The following is a 25871-nucleotide window of genomic DNA, read 5'->3' on the forward strand; positions in this document are numbered from 1 at the left end:
CAGACTTCTTCTAGGTGGGATCCGGCGTGCTCTCCCACAGAGCTGACCTAGAAGAGAACAGTTTTTAAATAATGTGGGCAAATAGTGTATTAAAAAGCACAATTCTCACATAAGATTTGCTAAAAAGTGACAGGCCGTTTAGGGTGTGCCAAGATATGCCAGGGTAATGAAATCTGAAGCTCATGAGGAATTCTCCCCATTGTTGTTGAATGTGCTATGGATTGTTCACTATTAGAGTAATAAAAAGGGAGCATAAACGAAGTTGGAGCCCCATGCCCAAAAGGGGGGGGCTACCTCTGTCATCCTGGCATTGATTTTTTTTTTTTAAACAAAATGATATTAGTTTTCAGTTTCAACTGTTCCATCATACGGTGTAATAATCAAGTAACATCGCATACAGATCATAGTTGAACATGCAGTCAGTATAATGCATCTACAGGTGTGTTCTAGTGATCATGTTTTATGTAACATTGATGTTGAACAACAATCACTTATCCCACCAACCGCTCACCCTACTCAGCTTCCGTCTATTAATTATATGAGTTAGGACATATGGGTCGCATTTAATATTGAGCTTTTCTGGAGTACCTCTCCTTGTATGCAAGGCCGACATATATAATCACCTTAGGAACTGCACCAATCCTAGCCAGTCATCTGTGAGGAAGGGGCATATATGAACCCATTAGTGCAAAATATGTGGAAGCCTCAGGTGTGCAATTTAGACTCGCCTTCAGCATCTCAGAAGAGACGCTACTTGCCCAACCACAGTCAGACCTATGACTCCATATGTGCCCTAAACGCTTCTACTAGTGAGTCCCACTCTAGCGATATTGGTTTTCTCCTCAGTCCTCTATACTTTTCTCTTCTGAGGGCCGCACCTTCAGCCTGGCTGCAGCGTAATACCTCCTCCCTACACGAGAGGAGAGATGGGGTATGGGAGGACTTCCAGCGCCTCGTCAGCTGACGCTTTGCTAAAAGCATAGCCAAGTACATGAAGCGCGCAAGTACTTTAGAGGCACGTTTCCTAGGGTGCAGTCCCAGGAAGAAGTAAGCGGGTGACAATTCCACTGGTTCCTCTGTGATCTCTATCAGAGTGGCTCCTATTGCAGTCCAGTACTGTGTGAGGGACGGACATGCCCAAATCATATGGAGGAGGTCGGCATCAGTGCTGTGGCACCGAGGACAGTGCACCGTTGTAGTGTGGTAGATCCTATTGAGCCTATGCGGAGTGAGGTACGGCCGGTAAAAGAGGTAAAACTGAATCAGCTTAAACCGAGTATTGAGAGACACTTTTTAAGCATATTGTAATAGGAAGGTCCATTCTTTGACAGTAATGTCTCTACCTATATCAGTGCCCACACGGCCTTTAACGTGTCCAAGGATGATGCCTACCATGTCCCATTGTGCGAAGAGCCTGGAGGGTTTCATGTGTTACTGGTTCAGTACCCTGTGGTGCCCAGTAAGTGCGTATATATGATAGTATATTAGTATGAGTCAAAAAGAGAGTCTCCGATAAACCATGGATTTACTCTAAGGCCCTCATTACAACCCTGGCGGTTGGCGGAGGAGTGGCTGGCTGGCGGTAAAAAAATTGGAATTATGACCATGGCGGTTACCGCCATGGTCATCTGCCACTTCTCCGAACCGACCGCCAGGGCGGAGACGACCGCTGGGCTGGTGACTTCGGTCTTCAGCCCGGTGGCCGTCACAAGACCGGCATGGATTTCATGGGGTTGGGCACTGACATCAAATCCATGGCGGTAAGCACTATCAGTGCCAGGGAATGCCTTCCCTGGCACTGATAGGGGTCTCCCCCACCTCCACCCCCGAGTCCTTCCCCTCCACCCCCCACCCCCCAAAGGTGGCAGGACCCCCCTCCCCACCCCTACCCCCAACATCACTACACAGACACACACCCGACGCGCATGCAGATATCACCAACACACATACCCGCACAACACGAACAAACATGCCAACAGACACACACACAGTCATACACGCACACCCACATTCAGTCATACACACACACATCCATACAGACATACATACAGGCACACATTTCCAAACACACTACACTCCCCACATGCATACACGCACTCACACACACCCTCTTCATACTCACACGCACACCCCCGGCACGCACACAACACACAACACCCCCTCACCCCCCTCCCCTAACGGACGATCAACTTACCTGGTCTGTTGATCCTCCGGGAGGGGACGGGATCCATGGGGGCTGCTCTGCCGCCAGCACCCCGTCAACAGAACACCACCACGCCGAATCACGTAACGTGATTCGGTGGGCGGTGTTCTGTTGATGGGGCGGTGGAGGTGGAGAAACCTCCACTTCCCCGCCGACCGCCAGTATGGCTGCTGGTGGCTCTCCGTCCGGAAAAGGACGGAGGGCTGCCAGCAGTCATAATTCACCAAGCGGAAAACTGCCAGCACTGGCGGTCGTCAGCATGGCGGTCCCTCGGCGGTCTTGTGAAAAGACCGCCGAGGTTGAAATGACCCCCTAAGTCTGATTGTGGGAGTAGCATGCCATCTTCGAATAAGTCCCCTAATATGAGTAGACCCCGCTGTTGCCAAACCCTGCGCAAAGCTGCTGTGATAGCTCCTGAGGGGATAGGGAGCCTGCATAGTGGTTTGTTAGGCACATAGGGTGTTGCTGAGGCTGTGTAATGTGTAGTTAGTTTCCAATAGTCCAATGCCATGTGTAATTGCAAAGTAGCCCAGAGGGGTAATTTAGGTGACCCAGGACAAAGCAAAAAGCCCTCTTCCACATCGCTTCTGTACAGTATATCTTGCCCAAATTATGGCCGGCTAGCCAGTAGGACAGCCATTGCAATTGGCCCGCAATACAGTAGGCCTTGAAATCTGGAGTGCCCAAGCTCCCTAAGTCTGGGGGTAACTGTAGTTTTGTCAGGCTGACTCAGCAGTGACCTTTCCCTCATATTAGGTCTATTAATGAAGAATTCAGTGTCCGAAATACACATACTCTTAGAGGCAAGTTCACAAAATAGTATAAGACCCATGGTAGCAGTACCATCTTCGCCAGTGTCACCCTCCCGGCCACTGAAAGGGGTAGTGTGATCCAAAAGTCGATTTGGGAACGGAGCAGTGTAATTGCCCAGTTTAGATTCCCGTCCAGCAAATCCACTTGGTTCCGTTAAATTCAAATACCAAGGTTGTGGAAGGAGACAGGGGCAGTTGCAATGGTCATGGGCCCAAATGTAATTGTAGGCTCTGACCAGATGCCCTGAAAGGAATAGGCATATGCTTTATCAGGATCAATTCAGAGCCCAGAGAGGAGTGCAAATTGGGAAAAAATCTGCGCCGCACTCTCCGTGCCCTGCCGCAGATCCCTGTAGTAAAGTATCATATCATCCACATAAAAGGAGCAGGCATGTGTAGTGTGATCAATTCCCCAATCTGTCGCGCTGCGGCAAAGATGCTGTGCCAGGGGCTCCAATGACAGTACAAACAACGGGGAAGGGGACAGAGGACAACCCTGTCTAGTTCCATGGTATATAGGATAAGAAGCGGATATGTATGCACTCCTGTCTTGGTCCTGGCAGTCGGGACGTGTACAGGAGCCTCACCCACCGTATAAATTCTGGAGGTATTCCACAGACCTCCAGAGATGCCCACAGATATTGCCAGCTGAGAGTATGAAATGCCTGCCGCATCTCTAAGGAGATGCAGCCAGCATCTGGGTATTTCTGCTTGCACTCATCCATTAACTGAAATAGCTGGTGGATATTCATCGATGTACCACAGCGTGGAACAAATCCACATTGGTCGGTGTGAAGCAGACGCAGGAGTAATGGGAGTAGTCTACGCGCCAATACTTTACTGAGAAGTTTATATTCTGTATTTAAAATAGACAGAGGCCTATTGGATGACATCTGTGTGGGAGGTCTATCCGGTTTTAGAAGCGAGGTCACTACTGCTTCATGAGTTGGAGCTGGGAGCATTCCTTTTTCGAGGGACCTCTTATATAATTTCTCTAGGTGGGGAAGCAAGCGCTCAGAGTATGTGGCATAAAATTCCATCAGCAATTCGTCAGAGCCAGGGGTTTTATTACGAACCATCTCTTTTAATGCCCTGCCAGTCTTGGTGGTCGTGATTGAGGCTCGTAGCACCTCTCTTTCTGTGGGAGTGGATGGCAGTACAGTAATGTATATTGGGAGTGTTGGTCTACTGGTGGCGGCTCTGCGTACAAATCCGCATAGTATAGAAGGAAGGCCTTATTAATGCTAGTTTGGCTAGTTAGTAAACCCAGCTGTGGGGATTGTATCATTGATATAGGTGTGGGAGACTGTTGTGGTCTGATTAGCTTAGCAAGCATGGCACCCGGTTTGTCCACCTCCACATGCATCTCCTGGGTGTATGATCTGTGATTGACTACACGCAAGCACTCTAGGAGATCTGCATGTCGGATCCGTGCCTCTTGTAATCGCTCTGTTTTATTGTCGGCCAGTATCACCTCTCACTCTAGCGACCGCAACTCATCCTCTAGTTGTGTGAGGTCAGACACAATTTCGGCCTGGGCTCCCACCCTCACAGAAATAGAGGTACCACGTATAATTACTTTGAAGACTTCCGATTCAATCAGTGGGAATGTGGTTGTGTCTGTATTTTCTGAGAAATATGTGTCTATTGTAGTAGCTAATGTCTCTCTAAAGACCTTTATCTTCCAAGAGTGCAGGGCTGCAGACACCTGTTGGTATTGGGGTGGGTACCTTTCCCAGGTCAGTTGCATTTCAAGCGGATTGTGGTCAGACAGTGTCTTGCCTAAGTATGTAGCATGAGTTAAGTGGGGTTGCAAGCAAGTAGTACTTAAGAATCGGTCTAAGCGGGAATAGAGCACTTGTAGGTAGGAGTAGAAGGAATATTCCTTTGCATCTGCATTACCGTGCTGCCAGACATCCACTAAGTCCCACCCCTCAACCCAGTGCCCATTATCGCAATATTTTGGCCTGATGAACCGGTGTGGCACTATGGAGGGGCGGGTGCAGTCACACTGCCTTCAGTCTCAGTGTCTGAGTCCCCAGCTATGGCTGATTCCGTGCTAGTTCTGTGGTTGGGGTCTCGCAGAGTAGTAGCGAGTTGGATGACCTCCAGTTGGCTCTTACACGACTGCCTCTGGGACGGACCTCCGTCATGTACAGTGTCGTGTTTACGGCAGGTGCGCCTGTTCCATCGACCAGAGCCCTGTGATGCAAACTCCTGTTGTAATTAATTTTGCATTCCTTGAAAACTCTGATCGAGCTATACCCTGGCCGCCACGGGAGAGTCAAAGAAGTGAGAGCTTTTGTTATGTATCAGTGCTGACATCAGGGGCACTTTATATTTTTGTGGAAATTATTACTTTTTTTCTGTGTCACAAATTAAGAATTGTAAATTGCTGGAATTATTGTTGTTTTTTTTAGGTACCTCATACACTTTTCCACTAACACGCCTTGAGGGGAGTCATAGGGCCGGATATAGAGTCGAGTATAAAAAGAAAGAACCACTGGGTGAATTTCCATCAAAATACTACACCATGGGTAGGGAAAAGTTTGCAGGTACATGTTCCTTTAGGTTATACACTTTTGACAGAAAACACATAGTTTTCCGTTACATACTGGTCCTGTCTTTCTTATTCAAGTCCTTCGAATCAACAAGGGCTATAGGATACCGGTATGTGCAATTTATTAAGGAGGAGGCAGTATCCGATAGCCAATAAGTTCTCTCTCCCATTTCCGGTTACTCAACCTTCGGGTATAACCAGTTAATAGGCACAGAAAATTGGAAGACACGAACAAGAGGAGAAACATATGTAGGCCAAGAAGTGAGAATAGTGCGTGGGACAAAAACAAAGGAGTGCCGGTGCATGTCACGTGCTGATTGGAAAGCGCGAACATGACGAGAAATGCAGTCTCGCCGCTAAAGAATCGGAAAAGAAATTGTATTTCTCCGCCCTGCAACAGGTGAGAGTGAAACGACAAACGGGCAACAGGCGTCGCATTCGAATACTGCGGGGAAAAATACAAAATCATACAGCCCTGAATGCAAGTATCTGGCTGTGTTGAGAGGCCCTGTCATAAAAAGTGTCCTTTCTGCTGTCGTCAGAGTTCTCCATGGTGCACAGGTATATCCAGCTGAATGTAAGGTTTGTTTTACATAAGTATCTGTAGAATGCTACAAGTATAAAAATACCGCAATGAAAAATACAATCTAAGGAATTCATATTGTATGTTTTTATTATACATTAAGTACATTAAGTACTGCAATGACGATTCCATAATAAACAATTCCATGATGTTGAAAAATGTGTCAATCTGTACAATTAGCCAAACCCTTTTCCTAACTTTAACCCTTTAAATTGTCAGCCCATTAGCATTCAAAACATATTGATATATTTGCATTGGTTCAATGTGCTTCATGTTTTTCTTCATCACTACCACTGAAATGTAAATTCCAGCATTTATTCATTTATAATTCCTCAGTGTGGTACTTCCATAAGGGTTGTTTATCTTCATAGATGTCCATGTCATCCACACAAATCTATCAGTGGTTGGAGGATGGGGGTACTGTCATACGTGACTAATTCCCCATGCTGGGGCAAAGGTCTGTCATACACAAATACCTGTTTTTTGGGATTTCTGTCATACATGTGCACCCACCCTGACCCCAGAAAACGGAGAAGTGCAACTGCAGTTGCTCAGAAACTACATGTAAGTTTGGGGAAGTTCCTGTTGTCATTGAGTCCATCCTAGTTGACTGTAACAAAAATGCTCGTTAGAATTCAAGAGAACAAGCCCTGGCCAGGCTAGTATGGCTGAGAGTCACAGTGCCACATCAGGACCTCAAGAACCAAGGATTAATGAAACAGGTACTGAATCTCACCATGAGGGGGGGTCCCCGTGTATAAAAAAAAAGTGTCCCAGCAAAAGTCGACAAGATTCGGAAATAAAACAAGAAGGAAACAAAAGCCCACAAAGGTTAAAAAGAAAACAGATGTTTCACCTGAATTTTATGCCAACAAAAGTCTCCATTATAAAGCCAGCCTGCAATTCTAGTAGGGACCCAGTGATTGATAATGTGAGCTCACTATGCAATCTTCATACTGACCATTATAAGATAAATTCTGAGGCCCTCATGACACAACTAATACAGGCAAGCAAGCGCCTTACCGTTAACTCAAGTGCTATGTGGAGGAAATCGAACCCCCAGAGCCTGGTGGCCTACAGAAAATGCTGCCTTTTAATTGACAGTTGGCATTTAATGATTCTGCCCTAGCAAAAACACAAAGCCTTAATCTTTCCAAATGTGGAAGCCAAGGCCTCTGAACCTAGTGATCCTGAGGAGGACAATTAGAGGCGACCCTGCTTCATCTTTTTGACCAAAGTGGACCTCACTCCTCTGTCCCTGTTTTCCCACTTTCTGTTGCAAATGACAATGACTTATTAAGGGACAAAACAGAGTCCATTTATGATTTAGCTCATGAATGAATGCCATCATCCAATAAATCTACTTCTGAAAGTTGGTTAGGAAAATCAACCGCTAAGCCCGACATGAAGCAAATAAAACCCAATTCCATTTGAGCAGGCCAAGAATCCAATTTTTGCCTGGTCATCAACAGGTCTTCGACATAGATGCCATCTGTCCTTATCTTTCCAAAACTCTGTGAAGCTGTCAAGTCATCAAGACAATGACATTGATTAGAACACCTTGTGTTACATAAGTCTGGGAAAAGCATCTTGCTATCTATATTTCAAGGTCAGCTAACAATAATAACAAAAACAATGTAGTCTGAATTGATGTGTGTTCACCATATCTGTTTATACTAATGTGTAATACTAAGCTAGCATATTGATTCAGGCAGACGATTCCTCAGAAATTGCCCTTATCAGTTAAGATCGATAGTATGTAGTAGAAAAGGCTCACCAAGTAGCCATTAGATTGAGAGGTCCTTTACCCCAGATTATCACATGTGATGCTACCAGAAGATCCTGACAGACTGCGGCAGCCTCCCATTTTACATGGAGAGATAATATTGAGGCAAGTTCGAGAGGAGAGGACCTGAGCTCGGCTGTTTGCTTTTCCTTCGAGGGACCACTTTCTCCCAGGTGCTAACTACACCCTCTTGTTGTATACAGATATGCAGTGTGCTGAGTCCTCCTAAAAAAAAAACTCTCAATGCAAATTAAGCTACTCCGTGCTCTCATAGTACAGCACATATAAATAGACTTTAGGGTGTTAGGATGTGTACAAAATGTGGTTGTTGGCTGAGAGGGAGAAAACCCTTGTTAGGCAACAACAAAAATCCTTGTCAAGGTGAACCACAAAAATCACCAAATCAACCTGTGTTTAATCCTCTGGTATCTTAGCACAAAAGCAGTCAATGCATAACTTAGAAGCACTGTGTTAAGTATTCATGCAATACGCAACTAGTAATAAAATAAAAACACAACACAAGAGATATCCCACACCACTTTAGAAAAACAGAGTAAAGTTTAAAAAATGTAATTAGACCAAAATGACAAAATCCAATCAGTAGAATGGGAGCTATGCAATTTACTGGTTTAAGTAGGAATAGCACCAAGAAGCAGAAAGCACTAACTGTGGGTATCTGGTGGCACTAGACTGGGACAAAATCACAAGTTCAGGCTGGATTGTGGGCTGGATACAGGATCCAGGTTAGTTCCACTGAAAAAGTTGTCTTCTCAAAGTCCAGTGGGCACAGTTTAAACCTCAGGATTTCACAGGAGGAGCTCAGTAGATGTGAGGCAAGGGCCCAGGAGCTGGGAAAACACCTCTAGGGAGTCAGGAACTCACTCCAGAAAAGGACAGCAGGGCAGGTCCATTTGCAGGTTAAGTAAGGCCCAGTTGTAGGTCCATGTAGGGCCAGTTGCAGCAGGTCAGATGGGCAGTTGAAGGGAGGCCTCTGGAGCCTGTTATGTTTCTGTGGCTCAAAACAGGAGGCCAGCCAACTGACCCTTGGATTCAATCAGTTTAGCCTGGGATAAAGTGAGTAGGTCCAGTGTTCCCTCTCGGAGAGTAGGACAGTTCTCAAGCAGCAAGGCAGTCCTCTAAAGAACGAGGCAGACCTCAAGCAGCAGGGTGGTCATCTGAGCAACAAAGCAGTCCTCTGCTTGCAGCAGGACAGTCCTCGGAAGAACAAGGCTGGCCTCAACAAGCAGGGCAGTACTCTGAGGAACAAGACAGTCCTTCTTTTGTAAAGTCCAAAGATCCAGGAGTACACTGATGAGTTGCTCATGAGGTCCAATATTTATACCTGGTGCCACCCTCTGGAATGGGAAAACTTCTATTTCACCCTTACATCTGGTTCTGGAAAGTCCCTTCCTTCTTTATTCCCCTGCCCAGGCTCCAAGCAGTCTAGGGTGACAAAAGGCTGGTGTCAATGTCCTTTGTGAGTATGCTAGAGATAGCCCTTTCAAACCTAAGCGGGCAGATAACAGCTCTGTCCTTTTCATCCTGGCAGCATGGCCCTCTCCCAGCTACACCCAGGTCCTATTTTTCATTGTCTGGATGCAATATGCATTTCTGGTGGGGTAGCAATTAAGAGGCCCAGGCAGGTGGAAACTCCTAGAGGGCCTCAAACGTTTAGAGCAGGAGAATGTCAACTTTTTAAAAATGGCATTTTCAAAATTGTAATCTAAAATCTGGCTTTACCATGAAAGAGAACCTTAAATTACACTTAATTTGAGTTCACGCATAGCATTTCCATCCGCTCCCAATCAAAAGTTAGCACTTATTAAATGTAATAAGGTAACCAAATGTTATCCTATGTGAGAGGTACAACTTCTTGTATTGAAAACATATTTAAGAGTTTTTTGCTACCAGGACATGTAAAGCTTCCAAACACATGTCCTAATTTTTAAATACAATGCACCCTACCCTATGGGCTGTTTAGGGCCTACTTTAGGGACAGCTTATATGTATTAAAAAGGAAGGTGTAGGCCTGGCAAAAGTTTTTTTGTCAGGTTGAATTGGCAGTTTAAAACTGCCTTACAGTCTGCAATGGTAGGCATGAGACATGTTTCAAAAGGCTAATTTTAGTGTGTGGCACAATGGGTACTCCTGCCCACTAGTAGCACTTAATTTAAAGGGCCTGTGTTCCTGTGGTACCATATATGAGGAACTTGCAAGTAAATTAAATGTACTAATCAGGTGTAAGCCAATTGTATCATGTTTTAGGGGGGGGCAGCACACACACTTTACCACTGGTTAGCAATGGTGCAGTGCATAGAGACCTAAAGTCAATGAAAATGGAATCAGAAAACAGGAGGGATGAAGATAAACATTTGGGGGTGACCCTTCAGACAGGGTCCAGTCCAACATGTTGCCAGATGATACTGTCACTATGGTAGAATTATTTTGCATGTGATAAGCAACAAAAGGAGAATGTTGAAATAATACACTTTTAAGCATAATGTGTCTTTTTCTTAGTGCAGTACTTGTGTGTGACATCATAAAGACAAAATTGGGTTTGAATTACTACTGCATCTTTGAAACCTTTGTAAGGGACTGTTAGTGAACCAGAAAACACAGACACCACATCAGCTATGTACTACGTGGGGTTCTGTTGGACTACAATAACTTGTTGTTTCACATTCATGCATTGGTGCAGTGAACTAAGTGTACGCATCCATGGGTGTGAAAGCAAACCTTGTAGAAGCCAAGCCAGAGTCTTAGTTTACGCAACAAGCCAGCTGGACCTTCCTCTGTGACGTTATTTGTTTATGACCCATCAACTGAAGAGTACAACAACATTATTTCATTTTCTCCCCCTTACATGTTGGAGGCACCCATGATGTTGTTAATAGAGAAAATATCTTGAAAATACTTAAAGGTTTATCGGACCTGGAAAAGATTTAATCACATCATCTTTTGTCTCCAAGATTTTTGGACCAATAGTTGGGGATGGATAAAAAGACCACATAAACACTCTGCTCCCGTTTTACCTGTATAACAGAAATTGTAGCAATGTTGAGATTCTAATAACAGGGCAATAAAGCCACAACTTCAACCAAAGGACCCCCCCCCAATAATTTTAGTATGAAGTAACAAGAGGTGGGAAGTCTAATCACCATTTATTTTGTACCCAGGTCACTTTCAGATTCATTTGGGGCCCCAATACAGAAACAGAAAATGATGTCTAGAAGACCAACTCGCGGGTCAACGTGTATCTCTATAATGGGGTGAAGACAACCTGTGTGCCGCCAAAGAAAATGGGTGTCTGACCAACCACATGGAAGGATGAGGTTCAATCATGGGGTTGGCTAGCAAGGGTCGTCCTACACTATGATGCTTCTCAAGCATTGTAAATTACTGATCTGGTATCCACAAACTTGATCGTATGAATAAGAATGTCACAAAATATAAGAACACAGCAGCCCATGGGAAATGGCAATCATGACCAGCTTGGTAAGCTGGACATCACCAGTCTAAGGCAAAAAAAAAGAAAAAATCAAAGACAAGGACTTGGTCACGTTCATTAAAATGTGTTGCTTCCAAGAGACCTGGACTCTAGAGGAGATAGACATATAGGGATACACAGCTCGCTGTGTGCCTGTCATATCATGACTGGATCAACGTAAGAGTGGCCTAGCAATTTCTTATCACTGTGGGCTTCAGTATGAGTTAAAGTAAACATTATTCCAAACACCAATTTACAGCACGTTATCCTCAAAAATAAGTCTCGGAGGGTGGAAATATTTAATATTTACTTACTCCCAGATGGAAATGGTAGTAGGTTTGTAATCTTGAAAACTGTTGAAACTATAATAAACTTACACAATAAAATTCCCCAACAGAAGTGGAATGGTCAATACTAATTAAGATATATACATAAATACAATAAAGACTTCTGATAGTTGGCAGAGGGTTTAATACAAGACACCACTAATTGACTTAGGAGCCAGATCTTGTCATAGGAGAATCTGCCTGGGGAATTCCAAAACTGGACACAGAGGCGTAAATGAATGCAAGAAAATGACTATTTCATACTGTATCACTAGCGTCCTGTGGTTTCCAGTGCTTCAATGGGCTCATAATTCCTGATAGTCTAATTAATAACACTTACAGGGCAAATAGTTAAAGCACCTTTATCAATTGCATCTTTATTGGCATCGATTACTGGCATATTTTTCATGAGATATGGGCTTGCATCCAAGAGTGGAAAGTGAAAATTACCCTTTGTATGAAAAATTGCCACAACCCACTTTGGAGCCCATGTCTAATTGTCATGAAAATCATCCATATCCCCAAAATGTAATGCTGAAGGCCGGTCAGAAGTCTATCAGGTGGGCGATAGTCAGTCAAGACTTTTCAAACACATGTAAGGAGCATCAAAGCAGAAAATCTGGATACAGAGACAATTAACATCTTCAGGGACACCTTTAGATAACGAGATCTCCCAAACCATCTCTGTCTCCCAGCAGCTGTAAAAAAATAATATTTGGATACCAACTCAAGTTCAACCTCAAACTTAGCTACTAATTTACATTCATCTAACATTTCTGAATGGTACAACGAGGACTACCACAAGATAAAAAACAGCTCTCTGTAGCCTTCAGACTGAGGTACAGAGCACCTGATGATTTTGGAAGAACTGAGGCCAAAATACAAAGGCTTAAGCATAAGAAGAAGCAGCTTCAGAATAAAATCTGGGGAAGGATGCTTTTGACTCTAGGAGAAAAGACTTCAGGAAATTCTGGGAGACAGTCAAAAGGAGCCATAGTGGCCCACCATGTAACTTAGACCAGAGATTGGTTCTGACATTTTCCACCCTTCATGACATCTGTAATGACCCTAAGTGTAGCTTCGGTAATCAAAGTGGAAAGCTTTATCTCAATGATTTGTAGTTAGACAACAAATTTACTATTCAGTAAGTAAGGCAATTCTTTTTCAAAATCTCAAGTCACAGACAGCCGGTCCAGTCCTCTCGTGTTCGTCCTCTTGCCCAGGAGTGTTCTTAAGAGAATGTCTTGAGGTGCCACATTTATGCCCGGCACGAGCTAGTAGGAGGGAATGGCTCCTGGGTGCGCCCTGGCAAATGTGGTGAATGCTCCCAGGGCCAGCACTACTCACTTTTGGCATTTGGCCACACTACATATGTGCTTTGAGGGCTGTGGTTTTGTGTGGGAAGTGTGCTATGGTAATCCTAGTGCCCTACACACATACTACTAAAATCTAGCTTGGGGCAGCCACTGTACCCACAATAAACATAGCGACAGACGTCTGGTAGAACAAAAGTTGGGTTTTACAGAAACCAGACAGCAGATACTCAAGAATTATTTTGATATCCTGTTACCCTACCCTTTCAAGTGGCCCTGAGTGGTATATGTAAACTCAATAGACCTGTCAAACGGGATTTAACATTCGAGCAGGGTTTTACATTGTAATGTCAGAAAGGATGATCGCAGCCCCCACGCCTACATATTCTGGGAGGTTCAGAGGAGTCATCTATTCCCATTCAATTCAGTTTATTGCTTTTTCTTGGAACACATTTCACTTCTTTTTCACAGCTATTCAAATGCTAAATAATGGTTGGCAGACATGGGAGAGCAAATGCACATTTGGCCTCCAGGAACTTCAGGCAGGGAAAAGGTATCTTTCTAAAAGGTAATTTGTCCTGATATTTATTACAAATCTGACTCCACCAATAAATTGGATTTTAAAAATAGCTGTTTAATTATTTTTTCTAGCTAGCCTTATTCCTGAGATACATTATTAGGATGTTAATCTATACTCTGTTTTTCTATACAGGACAGCTAGGCCTGCTGTGGTGAGAATAGCTTTGGGTGTTAGTCTCTGTAAGAACATGTTAACATTACATTTCTACACGTGTCACTTTTAAATACCAAGTACTCATCCATTTTGTGGGCTACAAGGCATGCATAGAGGTGACATTAATATTTAAAAGGGAGGTTTAAAACTTTCAAAGGGGTTTATCATGATGGATGATTTGCTGTTTTCTTATTTCTACAGTCAGGCTACACTGGTAGGCCAGCAGTCGTGCTTGCACTGCCACTGGAGTGGATGGCACAGTTGGTGCTGCAGTCCACTAGTGGCATTTAACTTCCAGACCCTGGGTACATCTTGTAACATTTTCTAGGGATTTATAGATAAGGTAACTATAATAAATCGGAAAATTCAAATTCAACCATGTTTAAAGGAGACTACAGGCACTTTACTACTGGTTTGAAGGAATAAAATGCACACGGTTCTAATCCCAGTGAAAATATAGGGTCCAGCCAAAGGTGAAAAATGCACGATGATCACACATATAAGGAGGATTTCCTACAGGCACCTTACCTGTCCTAACATACACTAAGGAATGGAGTTAAAATAAAGAGAACATTGACCTTTGCTCTTGCTCTTTAGGTAGACGGTGACATTTTGATACATTTTATGCTACTTTGTGCTAAAACTCTGTCCTTGAGGAAAATATTTCTCTGTTGTCTGTTTCTAAATCAGTGTGTTAGTTCCTAAGTGAATTGTTTATACTTACAAGTTTCACTGAAGTAAAATAATGAGTCTTTTCCACCTGTTTCTGAGAGGCCCTGACCCTGATGTATCAGTTGTAAGAGATATCTCCTGAAGGCCATGCAGCTGTGAGCTTCTTTCCTGTGATACCTGGGAAGGAGAGCAAAGACAGCTCATTGACAAAATGCTGAATTCTAATTGGTTTCTGTTTTTTGGGGACTGTAAGTAGTTGTACTTCACTTTGGAAATTCTAGGTCATTGCAGAGCTAGATTTAGATTGCACCCACTCAGTTAAACTCTTGAGCTAATCTATTCTTGGCTGCCTGATTGAACCTTGATTTGGTTCCGCCTTTACGTGCTGACACCTGCTACTTAAACTTCCATGGCTTCATTTGAAACCTTAGCTTAGTATTAGGGAACTTTATTTCAGAGGAAACTGTATCTTCTACTGTTTGCATATAACAATCTTTAAATAACCTATCTTTGTATTTGCTATGTTGATTTGTGCCTTGGAGTACACTGAACTACATTTCAGAAAGTGATTAGTGATTTGTGACTTATTTGAATGATTTGAGTTTGTAACTTTGCTAATCCACTTCTATAACTTCATGGTTTGGAAATCCATTACTCTATCATTTTTGTGGTGCATAAGGTGCTTCACTGTCATTGAGGTGTTGTTGAACTGGAGATACTAAGGCTCCATTGGAGTCAAAGGCCCATCCAACAGAGTGGAGCTTGTACTTGAATTTGCACCAGGATTTTGCATGGTGCAAACCCCATTCCCCACTTCTTGCATCGATGATTGGGGTTTCAAGGGTTTGTATTTATTCTAATTTTTTTATTCGGAACTATTAACTAAGGGTTTCTTTTCTTTAACGTTTTTACATTATCATGACCCTAATGATTTTAATGTTCTTAATATTATTTTAATTGCATAGCTGTTTCCAGGTGAGACAATTATGAATGAACCAAGCCATTCCATGCATGTCTCTATGGTGGGTGAGGGTGTGCCATAAACAGATATCTGGAGATATCTATGAGGTGGGGCTATGCCATACTCCTGTATCTCTTCCTGTTGGGAGACTGTCGTACACAGGTATCCATCGTGGGTGGAGGGATATGTCATATGAAAAAATGTTTCCATGCTGTGCTGGGACTAGGGGGCTCTATCATACACAAGCGGCCACCAATCACTCCATGTTTCAGGGCTCTTCCATGCACAGTCATTTGCAAGTTTAGGGCTCTATAGAGCAGTGGGAGGCTCCCTCATACACAAGTACTTTGCCTTGAGAGGAGAGTCGTTATTGCTATATCACTCCACGCTATACGGACCTGCCATACGCAGATTTCTTACAAGTTAAGGCGGGAGAGGGGCTCCATAGATCACATTTTCTTCTGGAGGATGAGGGATGGTCTTTGGCGTACAAAGATATCTATGGTGGGGCAGGAACTATGTCACACACACTCTCCCTGCAGTGGGATGCGTCACACAGGCAATCGTGTATTCGGTGGGATGCTCAGTATTGCATAGATTTGTCTCTGTTGTGGGGCTCTCTCGCTCGCATGCATCCCTGGCTTCAGGATATTGTAAAACACAGAAGTGCTTGTCCACTGGGCCTGGCTCGCGCACAGGTACCCATGGCCTCGGGGCGCTATAAAACACACAGGTGCCCCTCCGCGGGGCGGTGCTCGCTCACAGGTACCGCTGGCTTTGGGCGCTGTATAGCGCCCAGGTGCCGCTCCAGGAGGCGGGGCTCCCCGGCAAATGCAGGCATGCTCCCGAGGGCGTGGCCTGCGCGCCCCCCGGCCTGAGATAGGCGGAAGGCCGGCATGGGCGCCGCTTGTAAGAGGTGATGCAGAGCGTGTGGGAGGGAATCCCCCGCTCCCTCAGCATGAGGACTGTGTGAAAGATGTGTGAGCAGGCGGCGCGCTACTGCAGGGACAGTGTCCACAGGATCCTCAAGCAGCAACAGCAGCAGCCGCAGCCACAGGGCCGAGCACTGGACGGACTACTCCGCTGGATCGCCACCAAGATGAGCGACAAGAGCCTGATACCCGAGACCCGGGAGCTGCTGCAGCAGGAGAGCCAGGCGGCCATGCCCGAGCCCCGCAGAGGCATCTCCGTCATCCTGGATGTGAGTACCTGCCGCCCTCTCTCCAAGCAGTCTCAAGTGGCCCGGACGGGTTGTGGAAGAGCATGCTCTGTGCGCCTCGAGGTAGCTCTGTAGGTGAATGCACCTGCTGTAAACATCCCGAGAGATTTGCTCTGTGATGCGTAAATATCCGCTCTTCATGCCCGAGCTCTGCAGATTGCATCTCTCGTTTTCGTAGCTGGCATCCTCTCCCACCCCCTGTCCGGTGTCCATGGACGCCCAAAGACAATATGAAAACTCTCTAAAGTTGCGAGGCACCTCAGCTGCCGGAGAGCACACACCCTAACTGGGTAAATAGCTGAGTTATAACTGCACTTACTGTGGAGGTTTGGGGCTGTATCCCATCTCCTGTCCGCGCCGTGGAGAGACGCCTCTGACTTCCTAGTGTGAGTAGCACACGCACTCCGCCATTCTTTACCATCCTTCTACATGCCTTTCAGAGCCCACCCACCAACCTCACCCTGCAGGGCACAGCATCTGCAGTAATATGCAACATGAGCACCTCAACTGGTAAGACAGGTTGGTTAATCGATGCCCCTGCTGCGGCCTTGGGTGTAAGTTTTGGTACTCCCGCCGCCCCTGTACCATTATCCTCTCGGACGCAAAATTAGCCAATGTCAAAACTATCTCAAGTTACAAGACACCGCTAGGATAGGTTATGAGCTCAACACACTGCAAGTTGGAAAACAACTCAGCGGGAGACAGCACCTGCGGTAGAAATCTAGGGAGTAGCTCTGTCAAACCTCTCTTTTTGTGCGATCCTCGCAGTGACATCTGCGGACCCTCCTGTACCTGGATGTGCTCTCCCACTCCTCCCTTGACTCCCCACCCCCGTCAATCCAGCCTTTCTGTGAAGTTCCAGGGCACGCGGCATCTGTAAGAACAGAACAGGTTGGGATTGAGCAGATACACCTGTATGCTAGCTTGGTGGGTTAATGCACTTACTGTGGGTATCTCTTGTGGCTACATTCTGTGGCACACGATTATCACATCGCTCTGCCAGAGCCATTTATAGGAATCTGCCCTATATTGGCACCTAACAGGCTCCCTCTTACTTTCTCCTCTCGCGTCCGCAGGTACCCGTATTACAATTAATTTTGAACATGCAGGAGCTGAGCTTGAACATATAAACAAATGCGATAACCTAGTTTTTTAACGCCTCTGCTGAAGACATACATGTACAGCTAACACGTTACATGCCCGAATCATAGGCGAACTGGTCACCTGTGACAGATACATGCGTAAAACTGAGTCAGATAACCCCAGTAGAAGCTACATGCAGCCCCTAGAACCCCAAGACTGCGTTTTTTAAACCCGAGAATCTCGAACGTGCTAGCTACCGAGTTCCCCTGCGGAGTGGACAGCGCCTCCGGGGCTCACTGCCTGCTTTGACCGCTATTAGTTTCTGTCCTGTTTTCAGCACTGCTCTGGCGGACAGCTCCTCCCCAGACCGGGTCCCCGGCACCACTCTCCCGGCTCCTGCTAATTTCCAATCCATGTGTTTACCAGCAGTACTTAACATGTGCACTGTGGGAAGAGAAGCTGCCTTATGGGTGTCAGGGATCCCATCGCTTGCGGATCTGCAAGGCTATGAGCGATGGAGGCTTCTCCAGAGGGTCTGAGTGCCTAGAAGTAGTTGTCGCTACACAGATTGTCCTATCTTCAACGTTGATAACAGAGGCGTTTACTTTTTTGTGAGAAGCTGGTTTGCTGCCAGTGCATGTTCTGTGTAAACTCAGATTCCGTGGTGCATTGTACTGGGCTGAGGAAGTTAGGGGTAAGTGGGACGGGAAAGGGGCGCCACATCTCTTTGCTTCAAGTTCTAAAGTGTTTTTATTATTTCTAATTCTTGTGATTTTGCTTTCCCTTCCACCTTGCCCAGGCCGCTCAATCACATTGTGCTTAATTGTAGCACACAAGCAGCTGGAAACTAAAACTAAAAAAAAAAAAAAAAAAAACTTGAACGTTCGGAGATTTTTACATAGACACCTTCCGTCTCTGTGGGTAAGGAGGGAAGGGGCGCAGGGCATTCAGCGAGTGTTTTGTGACCTGCCCCCCGAGCTGTCCTGGCCTCTCATGGAGATGCTGCAGAGGTGTGCTGCCTGACTGCACTCGTCAGGGTTAAGTTGGCGCCTCAAGGTCGCGGTGCCACTGCACCTGCTGCCCCAGTGGAAGCTACGCCTCTGCCTCTCAAGGAAATGCTGCCTGGGTGTGCTGCCTGAATGTAATAATCAGGGTAAGGTGGGCGCCTCTGGGTCCCGGTGCCACTGCGCCGGCTGCACCAGTAGAAGCTAAGCCTCTGCCTCTCAAGGAGATGCTGCAGAGGTGTGCTGCTGGAAGGGTCGGACATCTGAGCACACAGACTTGTGCACTGGAGTCATGTTGCGATGAGCATCGTCCCGAATCACGCCACAGTGACCCCCGCCCCATCCAGCAGGGAGCACCTGTGAGCATCTGCTGTTTTCGGCGTCAGCATACTACCAGCCGCTGCATGCTCGGCTTTCCGCAGCAGCTGGTCTGTTACTGGGGCCAGTGACCCAGGCCTGGCATGGGAACAAGCCAAAACACCGGGGTGAAAATGCTATTTTACAATCTTACTAGGAACTCCTGTCACACATACAGGGTGAGCACCGGCGCTCGAGAATCTCCTCTCACAATCCCGAGGTGGGCACCGGCGCTCGAGAATCTCCTGTCACAAATCCAGGGTGAGCACCGGCGCTCGAGAATCTCCTCTCACAATCCCGAGGTGGGCACCGCGCTCGTTCTCCGAGAGTTACTTTTCATGGATCGACTTTAACCAGGGAAGAGAAGGGAGGAGATGGAGAGAGAGAAAAACGACTTTCAGCGATAAAAACCGATCCTGCAGGAGTGGGCTGAAGAGCCAGGAGTGCAGGGTGGTGGTAGAAAGAGGCAGGAGGTGGAATCAAGGCTAGATAACTTCGGTAATTCAGCTCCCTGCACTTATTTTCTTTACAAATAAAGCACGACACTCATTTCTTGCATGATCACATGTTCATTAGCATCAAGTCGATTCATGCTAAGAGTCTGTGCCAATTTAACGACATCCCCTTTTCTTTATGATCACTGCTACTCATAGGGTGGAAGGAGTTGACGGAGTTTCACTCCGCAGAATTCCGCGGAGTTGATTTAGAGTTGATTTAAAACTCCGTGGAGTTCTGTGAGCTGAAGGCGCCCGATCCTGGAAGCGCTAAGCAGGGTCAGGCCTGGTTAGGCCCAACCAAGCTTAGCGGTTCTGAGATCAGACGCATTCAGGACCGGGCCATAGGCACCAATAGTTACCTTTTCAGGCCTCCTGTGCACTGGCCTGGCCGGTGTGCAGTCAGTGCACACAGGGCAGGCTGGTGCACAAGACGCCTGAAATGACAACTTTTGCTGCCTACGGCCCTGGTCTGAATTCAGGCCAGGGCTGTAGGCAGTGAACGCTGCCGTTTCAGGTGTTTTGTGCAAAAGTGTGCACATAGAAAAAAAACCAAGAAATTACCTGGGTCCTCGTTGCCAGCAGCCTGGCTCTCTGCCTCCTCCTGGCCCTGGATCCGGAGCTGCAGGGCTAGGCGTCCTGCAAGCAGCTCCACAATGACGCCAACGTGGGCTGAGTGCGCACTGAAGCCCAGTTATGGGCCACACAGCGCAAGTGCAGACAGTCTGCGCTTGCGCTATGTGGCTCATAACTGGGCTGCAGTGCGCACGCGGTGAGCTCTACTCCGCTGGCGGGATTAGCAGTTTTTGGATTTTTTCCTGCTTGTGCAAGAGTGCTAATGTTGTGCTTGCAATGGTCAACCAATGACAATGTAATAACAAAATGGCACTGCATCATGTTTTCACTATGGAATCTGGCTCTAGGACCCCGGTGTTCTGGCTTGTCCACTAAGAGTCCCAGTGCCAGGCCTGGGTCACCTTACAGACATGGGCAGCAATCATTCAGACGCGGTCTATTGGCTAATTTGCTTTGAATCCACAGATTTTCTGTATTCCTAACTTGCACATGATAACAATATTGTATGATTCTAGGCTAGAAACTCTATGTCTCAGAGCCTCAATTTGTTAAAATATCTGCAGTATAAATATATGTGAATCAACTGTGAGTTGTGTTGTTTAGTAGGCCTGGGTGGAACTTGTGGAGTTTGACTTAGCGGAATTCCGCAGGGTTACCTAAAACTCTGTGGAGTTCCACGAGCTGCAGAATTTTGGTATGTCGCACTGCTGATTTTTAGCACCTGGTGCTTGATCTGCACTCTAAAATCAGAGCAAATGGCACCATGCTGCACACCAGAAGATTCTCAGTGTGAGCAGTAGTAACCTGCCACAGCTGCCGGCATTGAGAAATCGCACCAGCAGCCATTCTAGCGCCTGAAAATTGTGCTAGCGGACACAAATTCCCACTCGCCAAGTTAATGTTGGTGAGCCACAAGCAAGAAAAAACTCTGTGCTCCTAGCGGAATGAGGAGTGTGCAAAACTCTGTGAATTTTGCAGGTGGAGCGGAATTTTTTGCCCACCCCTAGTGTTTAGTACTCTTCAATTTGAATGTCCACATCCTGTTATGTATTAATGAGTTTTATGAGTGCTTTGTGAATCTGCATGTCACTACAGACCGCTACCACGTTGGTCTTCTGTGATCTTGCCTCAGGTAGACCTCACACACCTTCTGTTCTATGTATAACATCTTAAGATCGAGATGCCCCTCCTCCAATAAAATCATCTCTGTAAAAATCCAGATTGTACAAAATACCTGCAAATATTTGAAATAACACAAATTCGTGTGTATGACACATTTTACACTCTGTCGAAGTACTACTGCCTGTGGAAGGCACAGTCGGTCCTGGGAATGGGCAGTTCTGACAGTCTCAGACTGAGCCCTCCGCAGAGCTGGAACCCACTGATAATACACAAACTTTCCCAAATTTCAGATAGTGGTCCCATAATCTAAGAAAGGCAACTGCACCGAGGCTTGCTTCCCAGCAAATATTCTATATTTCATGTGGTGCTTGCTTCTGGCTAGCCTGTTTCTCAAAGTTGTGGTCAGAGGTGCACACTGATGCGTTAAGGAGACAATGACTTGCCTAGGGTCATGCACATTGTTAAAGCCAGCGTCTCGGTTTTCCAGGTTGCACAGTAGACAACCTAATCACTTTAGAGAGCCCAGCCATTGCACCAGCGCCCCGTCATGTGGGAACCCATATTCCTCTGGCAAATCAATGCTGTCAGATCAAACCTTTTGAAATCTACTTAAAACATCCATCGTACCAGTTGTGACACTACTGCTATTCTGGGATTCTTCAGCATTGTCATACATGGGTGAAATAACACTCTACCTATTGTGTGCCCAAAGAACGGCATGTTTGCTATATGAGAACCGTTTCCATCTTTGAAATGTATATTACATCTAGCTTTTTCCGGCAATCTTCTTTAGGGATTTACTGCATTGCTCCGTTTTAGTCCGTCCTGCAGGGGATTGTATCAAGTACTGGAAGTGATGCTTGAGAGGACTTGGCGGGAGGGGGGCGCACAGGGTTAGAGGTGGGCTATGACGTCCTGTAGTTTAGTGGGTGGGAACGATTTCCGTGGATTGATTTGCCTGTTAGAATAAAATTTTGAAGGGGCGAACCTCGGGTAGGAGTGTCTGTGAGCTTAAACCTAACACGTTAAAGCATCCCTTGAGGTGCTTGTGGTTGAAAGTAAACGTAGCAACACAACGTGTAGGTCTCTTGCCATATGACAGCTCTTTTTTGTTGGCAGGGGCGTAGCTTGGTCAGTAAGATTGGAGGGGTGTGAGCTTCAGATTTTCCGACAATCAGACTGGCACATGATGTTTAAATCGATTATGGAACAAGCAGGGTGCATGAGAGGGGCCTAAGGGGCAGTGGAAAGGGAAATGAATGCGGAAAATTCAATATTCTGTAAAATAACCAATATTTTGAGGACTTTCAAAGCAGGGCTTGTGTGTGTTTTTGTCTGTGTGTATGAAAACATCCTGCTGGAATCGGACTGACATTTCACAATACCCGACTGAACGCTCCTGTGTCCAACTATTTTATCAGACAATACATTTATTGTGTGGGGGGAGGGGCTGTAATATCCCCCACCCCCACCCCTAAAGTCACGCCCCTGATTGTTGCTCTTCTCAATGGGGCTATTTTATCGACCTTTGAAAAACACAAGTTTGATCAGACCCCCCTGTTTTCAAACCTGTAACCATGAGTTTACACACAATTTCTTGGTGTGGATGCATCAGCTCACTGAGCCACCAAACCATTCTGAAGGCAATGCAGCCTTTGAATTTTTTCTCCTGTGTGTGTAGTTTGTCCTGTTCCATTCATTTTATAATTTATAGGCGTAGGAGTATAACTTCCTTAAAATCTCCTATACTTTATGGTCTTCTTCCAGGCATGTTCTGATGTTAGAAAGTGCCACTGATATAACTCATTACAAGCCAAAATGCGTCATAGTGCTGCCTTCCCTCAGAAACGGTGACAGAAGATGGTCCACGCTGTCTGCACTCGTGCTGGTGCAGAACTAAAGTGCCTGAAATGCAGGGGGTCCCCATTTAGCTCCAGGCCAATGAATATCTGTGAGATATGAAAGTCTCCACGGAGGGCCCCCGTCACATCGTGCAAGAGGGAGGGAGGGCATCATTTTGCGTTACACCACTACCCATTGGCAAAAAAATAAACCTATCCCTCTTCTCCACAGAGTCCCTGCACCTTCACCCGCACAAATTCAGAGTGAGGACGTGGTGCCTGGACTAGGAGAAGCGTGCCTGCCTGGCATGAAGAGACCCTGTTCACCACAGAGAAACGTCTCACAGGTCTCTCTCTAAAAGGCGCCCAGAAGCAGTAGCGATGGAGGAGGATGCAGTGTTGCGCCAGTGACTTATCTGGTCACGGGGCACAACCATTACCAGCAAGGATGCAATCTGAGGGGAGCGCTCTGACTCCCCTCCGTGTTTATTTGAAAATGTGTATGACCTATGGGTCACGTGTGTCAGTCTATGTAATAAAGTGGGGCCAGTGGGCGGTGGTCTTTTAGGCACCTGCAGATTAATAAAAGATGCCAATGGCATATAGACAATTCAAGCATGTCAGTCTTATTTCCGCGCTCGCACCTGTGCATACCTCATAGTGCGTCAACACTACATTTTGGCGATGAGGTAGTCTCACCCTACCGTGGTCTCGTATGCTGTGGTGGTCGCAGCTTCCACGCGGTGCTCGTGCCATGTGCGTTTCCACGGTGACGCTGCTCCTGACATCCGACCGTCGTGTGAGGGGTCGGAGCCCCCGCCAGGCCATCGGATGTGCCCAGAGCAGGCACTGGAGAGGGACGCACTTTTCTTTCAGCGTGTGCTCCAGTGCGTTAGCTGGACTGCAGGCCCGTCCCCCCTCTGGCCATCCCCAGAAGCCAGGGCCACGTGCGGTGGAACCAGATCAGGTGCAGAGTTGGCTGGAACCATTTCATCCTGCTCTGTGTGCCTCAACCAGAAAGGTACTGTGATTGCCTCGAAGGGCACACAAGCAGAACATTAAAAAAAAGTACATTGAAGAAGCCCGGAAGGTTCCCATTCCCATACCATAGTGCTGCATATCACTGAAAGAGAAAGGAAACAATAAGAAAGACAGACCAAATCAGAATATATTTGTGAAAGAACACTAGTGGCTGAATATTGCACCAATGATTACCACATAGACATTACACTAAAGGCGCAGCACAAAAGAACAACAAGCACTTGTTTCAAACCGTGAATGACAGTAATACTGTGAGAGAAGCGTTTCCCCATCTAGCACCCTAGCAAACTAGAGACAGACACCTTTTACATTACCTGCTCTGACTTAACATGTTTGCCATCCCACCAGTTGAGCCTTTTGTCGTTCTTTTTAGAGGCCACCAAAGTCTAAGACGCGCAGAAGAGAGCCATGATCTTACACCTAGGGCAGTGGTCTTCAAAATTTATCATGCCGCGCCCCCCCAGTTGAAAAACAAAAATCATTGGGCTCCCCTTCAGAATTGTTCACAATTATTTTAGAAAGATGGCAATGTTTAAATATGTGTAAATCTATTTAAACATTGCAGTTAAGTACTGTTACCTTTTTAAAACTGCAGTAACATGCTTCTGCTCAAAACAAAGGCATGTTATCTGTATAATATTTCTTTTGGTTAGAGTTTGGCGCCCCCCCTGGATCACTTGAGACCCCCTAGGTGGGCCTGCCCCCCAGTTTGAAGACCTCTGACCTAGGGGGAAAATACATCTACAAACTATCCAAGAACCTCCCATAGGACAGCCCCAAAATGCATGTAACCCTGATAGCTGCCCTAAGCATGCACTTCGAGCCCATGGCCAACAGCGTTCAGGCAAGCCAGGCAGCAAGCAAAGAATCGATCAATTAATTCCATATGAGGCTCAAAGAACTAGCCTGCACCTGTGGGTTTCGCAGATGAGACCAAAGAGATCAGAGGTCAAGTGCTACAGGGGTGTACGTCAGCAAAGCTGCAAAAGAGAATCCTTGAAGAATCATGGAGGTCCCTACCTGACATCCTCATGATGGGATGCACAAAAGAGTTGTCCGAGGACAGAGTCTCCCACATGGATGCCGCGCTTCAGAGACTAATTAAAGAAGAGCCAATTAACACAGTGGCATTTCCTCCTGACAAATCTAGACCCTGAAACAACAGGCCCCATCAAATCCGTGTGGATAAGTGACTGCCCCGCTCGTGGAAAGAAGTGCGCAGACTACAGGAAGCTCAATCACTTTGTGATGGTATGCAGGTTGAGCAAACCATGACCAGGAAATGCCTCTGTCAACGCCACCACAAGCAAGTCCAAGAGAGGCAGTGACATGGGTGATGATGACACTGAGGAACATGTCATCCATTCCTTGTTCACCATCAGCAATGCGGCCCAGTCGTCCACAAAACTGCCACGATGCCAAATCCAGGTAGGCGCCCATCCGACCCTTGCTGTTTTTGACACTGGGGCCTCCATAAACATCTTGGCTGCAGATGCGTATCACCAGATGGTCCCGGCACCCACCTTAGACGAAGCAAAGGCAAAAGTGTACGCGTATGGCCAGAATACACCACTTGCCCTCAAAGGCAAATTCCAAACATCCATCACATATGGATTGCAGTCAGTCCATGCGCCACTATATGTGGCTGAAGAAGGACATGGAATGCTATTAGGGTGCCAAACAGCAGAAGATTTATGC

General features: G+C 46.2%; 1 protein-coding gene across 1 annotated transcript in view; it reads left to right on the forward strand.

Annotated features, from left to right (window-relative positions):
• Window positions 1-16222: 16222 nt before the first annotated feature.
• NECAB2 (N-terminal EF-hand calcium binding protein 2) overlaps window positions 16223-25871 on the forward strand; it is a 1008614-nt gene continuing 998965 nt past the window's right edge. Inside the window, exon 1 of the mRNA XM_069215706.1 lies at window positions 16223-16637. Coding sequence (XP_069071807.1) covers window positions 16413-16637 — 225 coding nt within the window. The 5' untranslated portion in view covers window positions 16223-16412. The remainder of the gene's footprint in view (window positions 16638-25871) is intronic.

Source organism: Pleurodeles waltl, chromosome 12 (assembly GCF_031143425.1).
Source record: "Pleurodeles waltl isolate 20211129_DDA chromosome 12, aPleWal1.hap1.20221129, whole genome shotgun sequence".
Classification (NCBI taxonomy): domain Eukaryota; kingdom Metazoa; phylum Chordata; class Amphibia; order Caudata; family Salamandridae; genus Pleurodeles; species Pleurodeles waltl.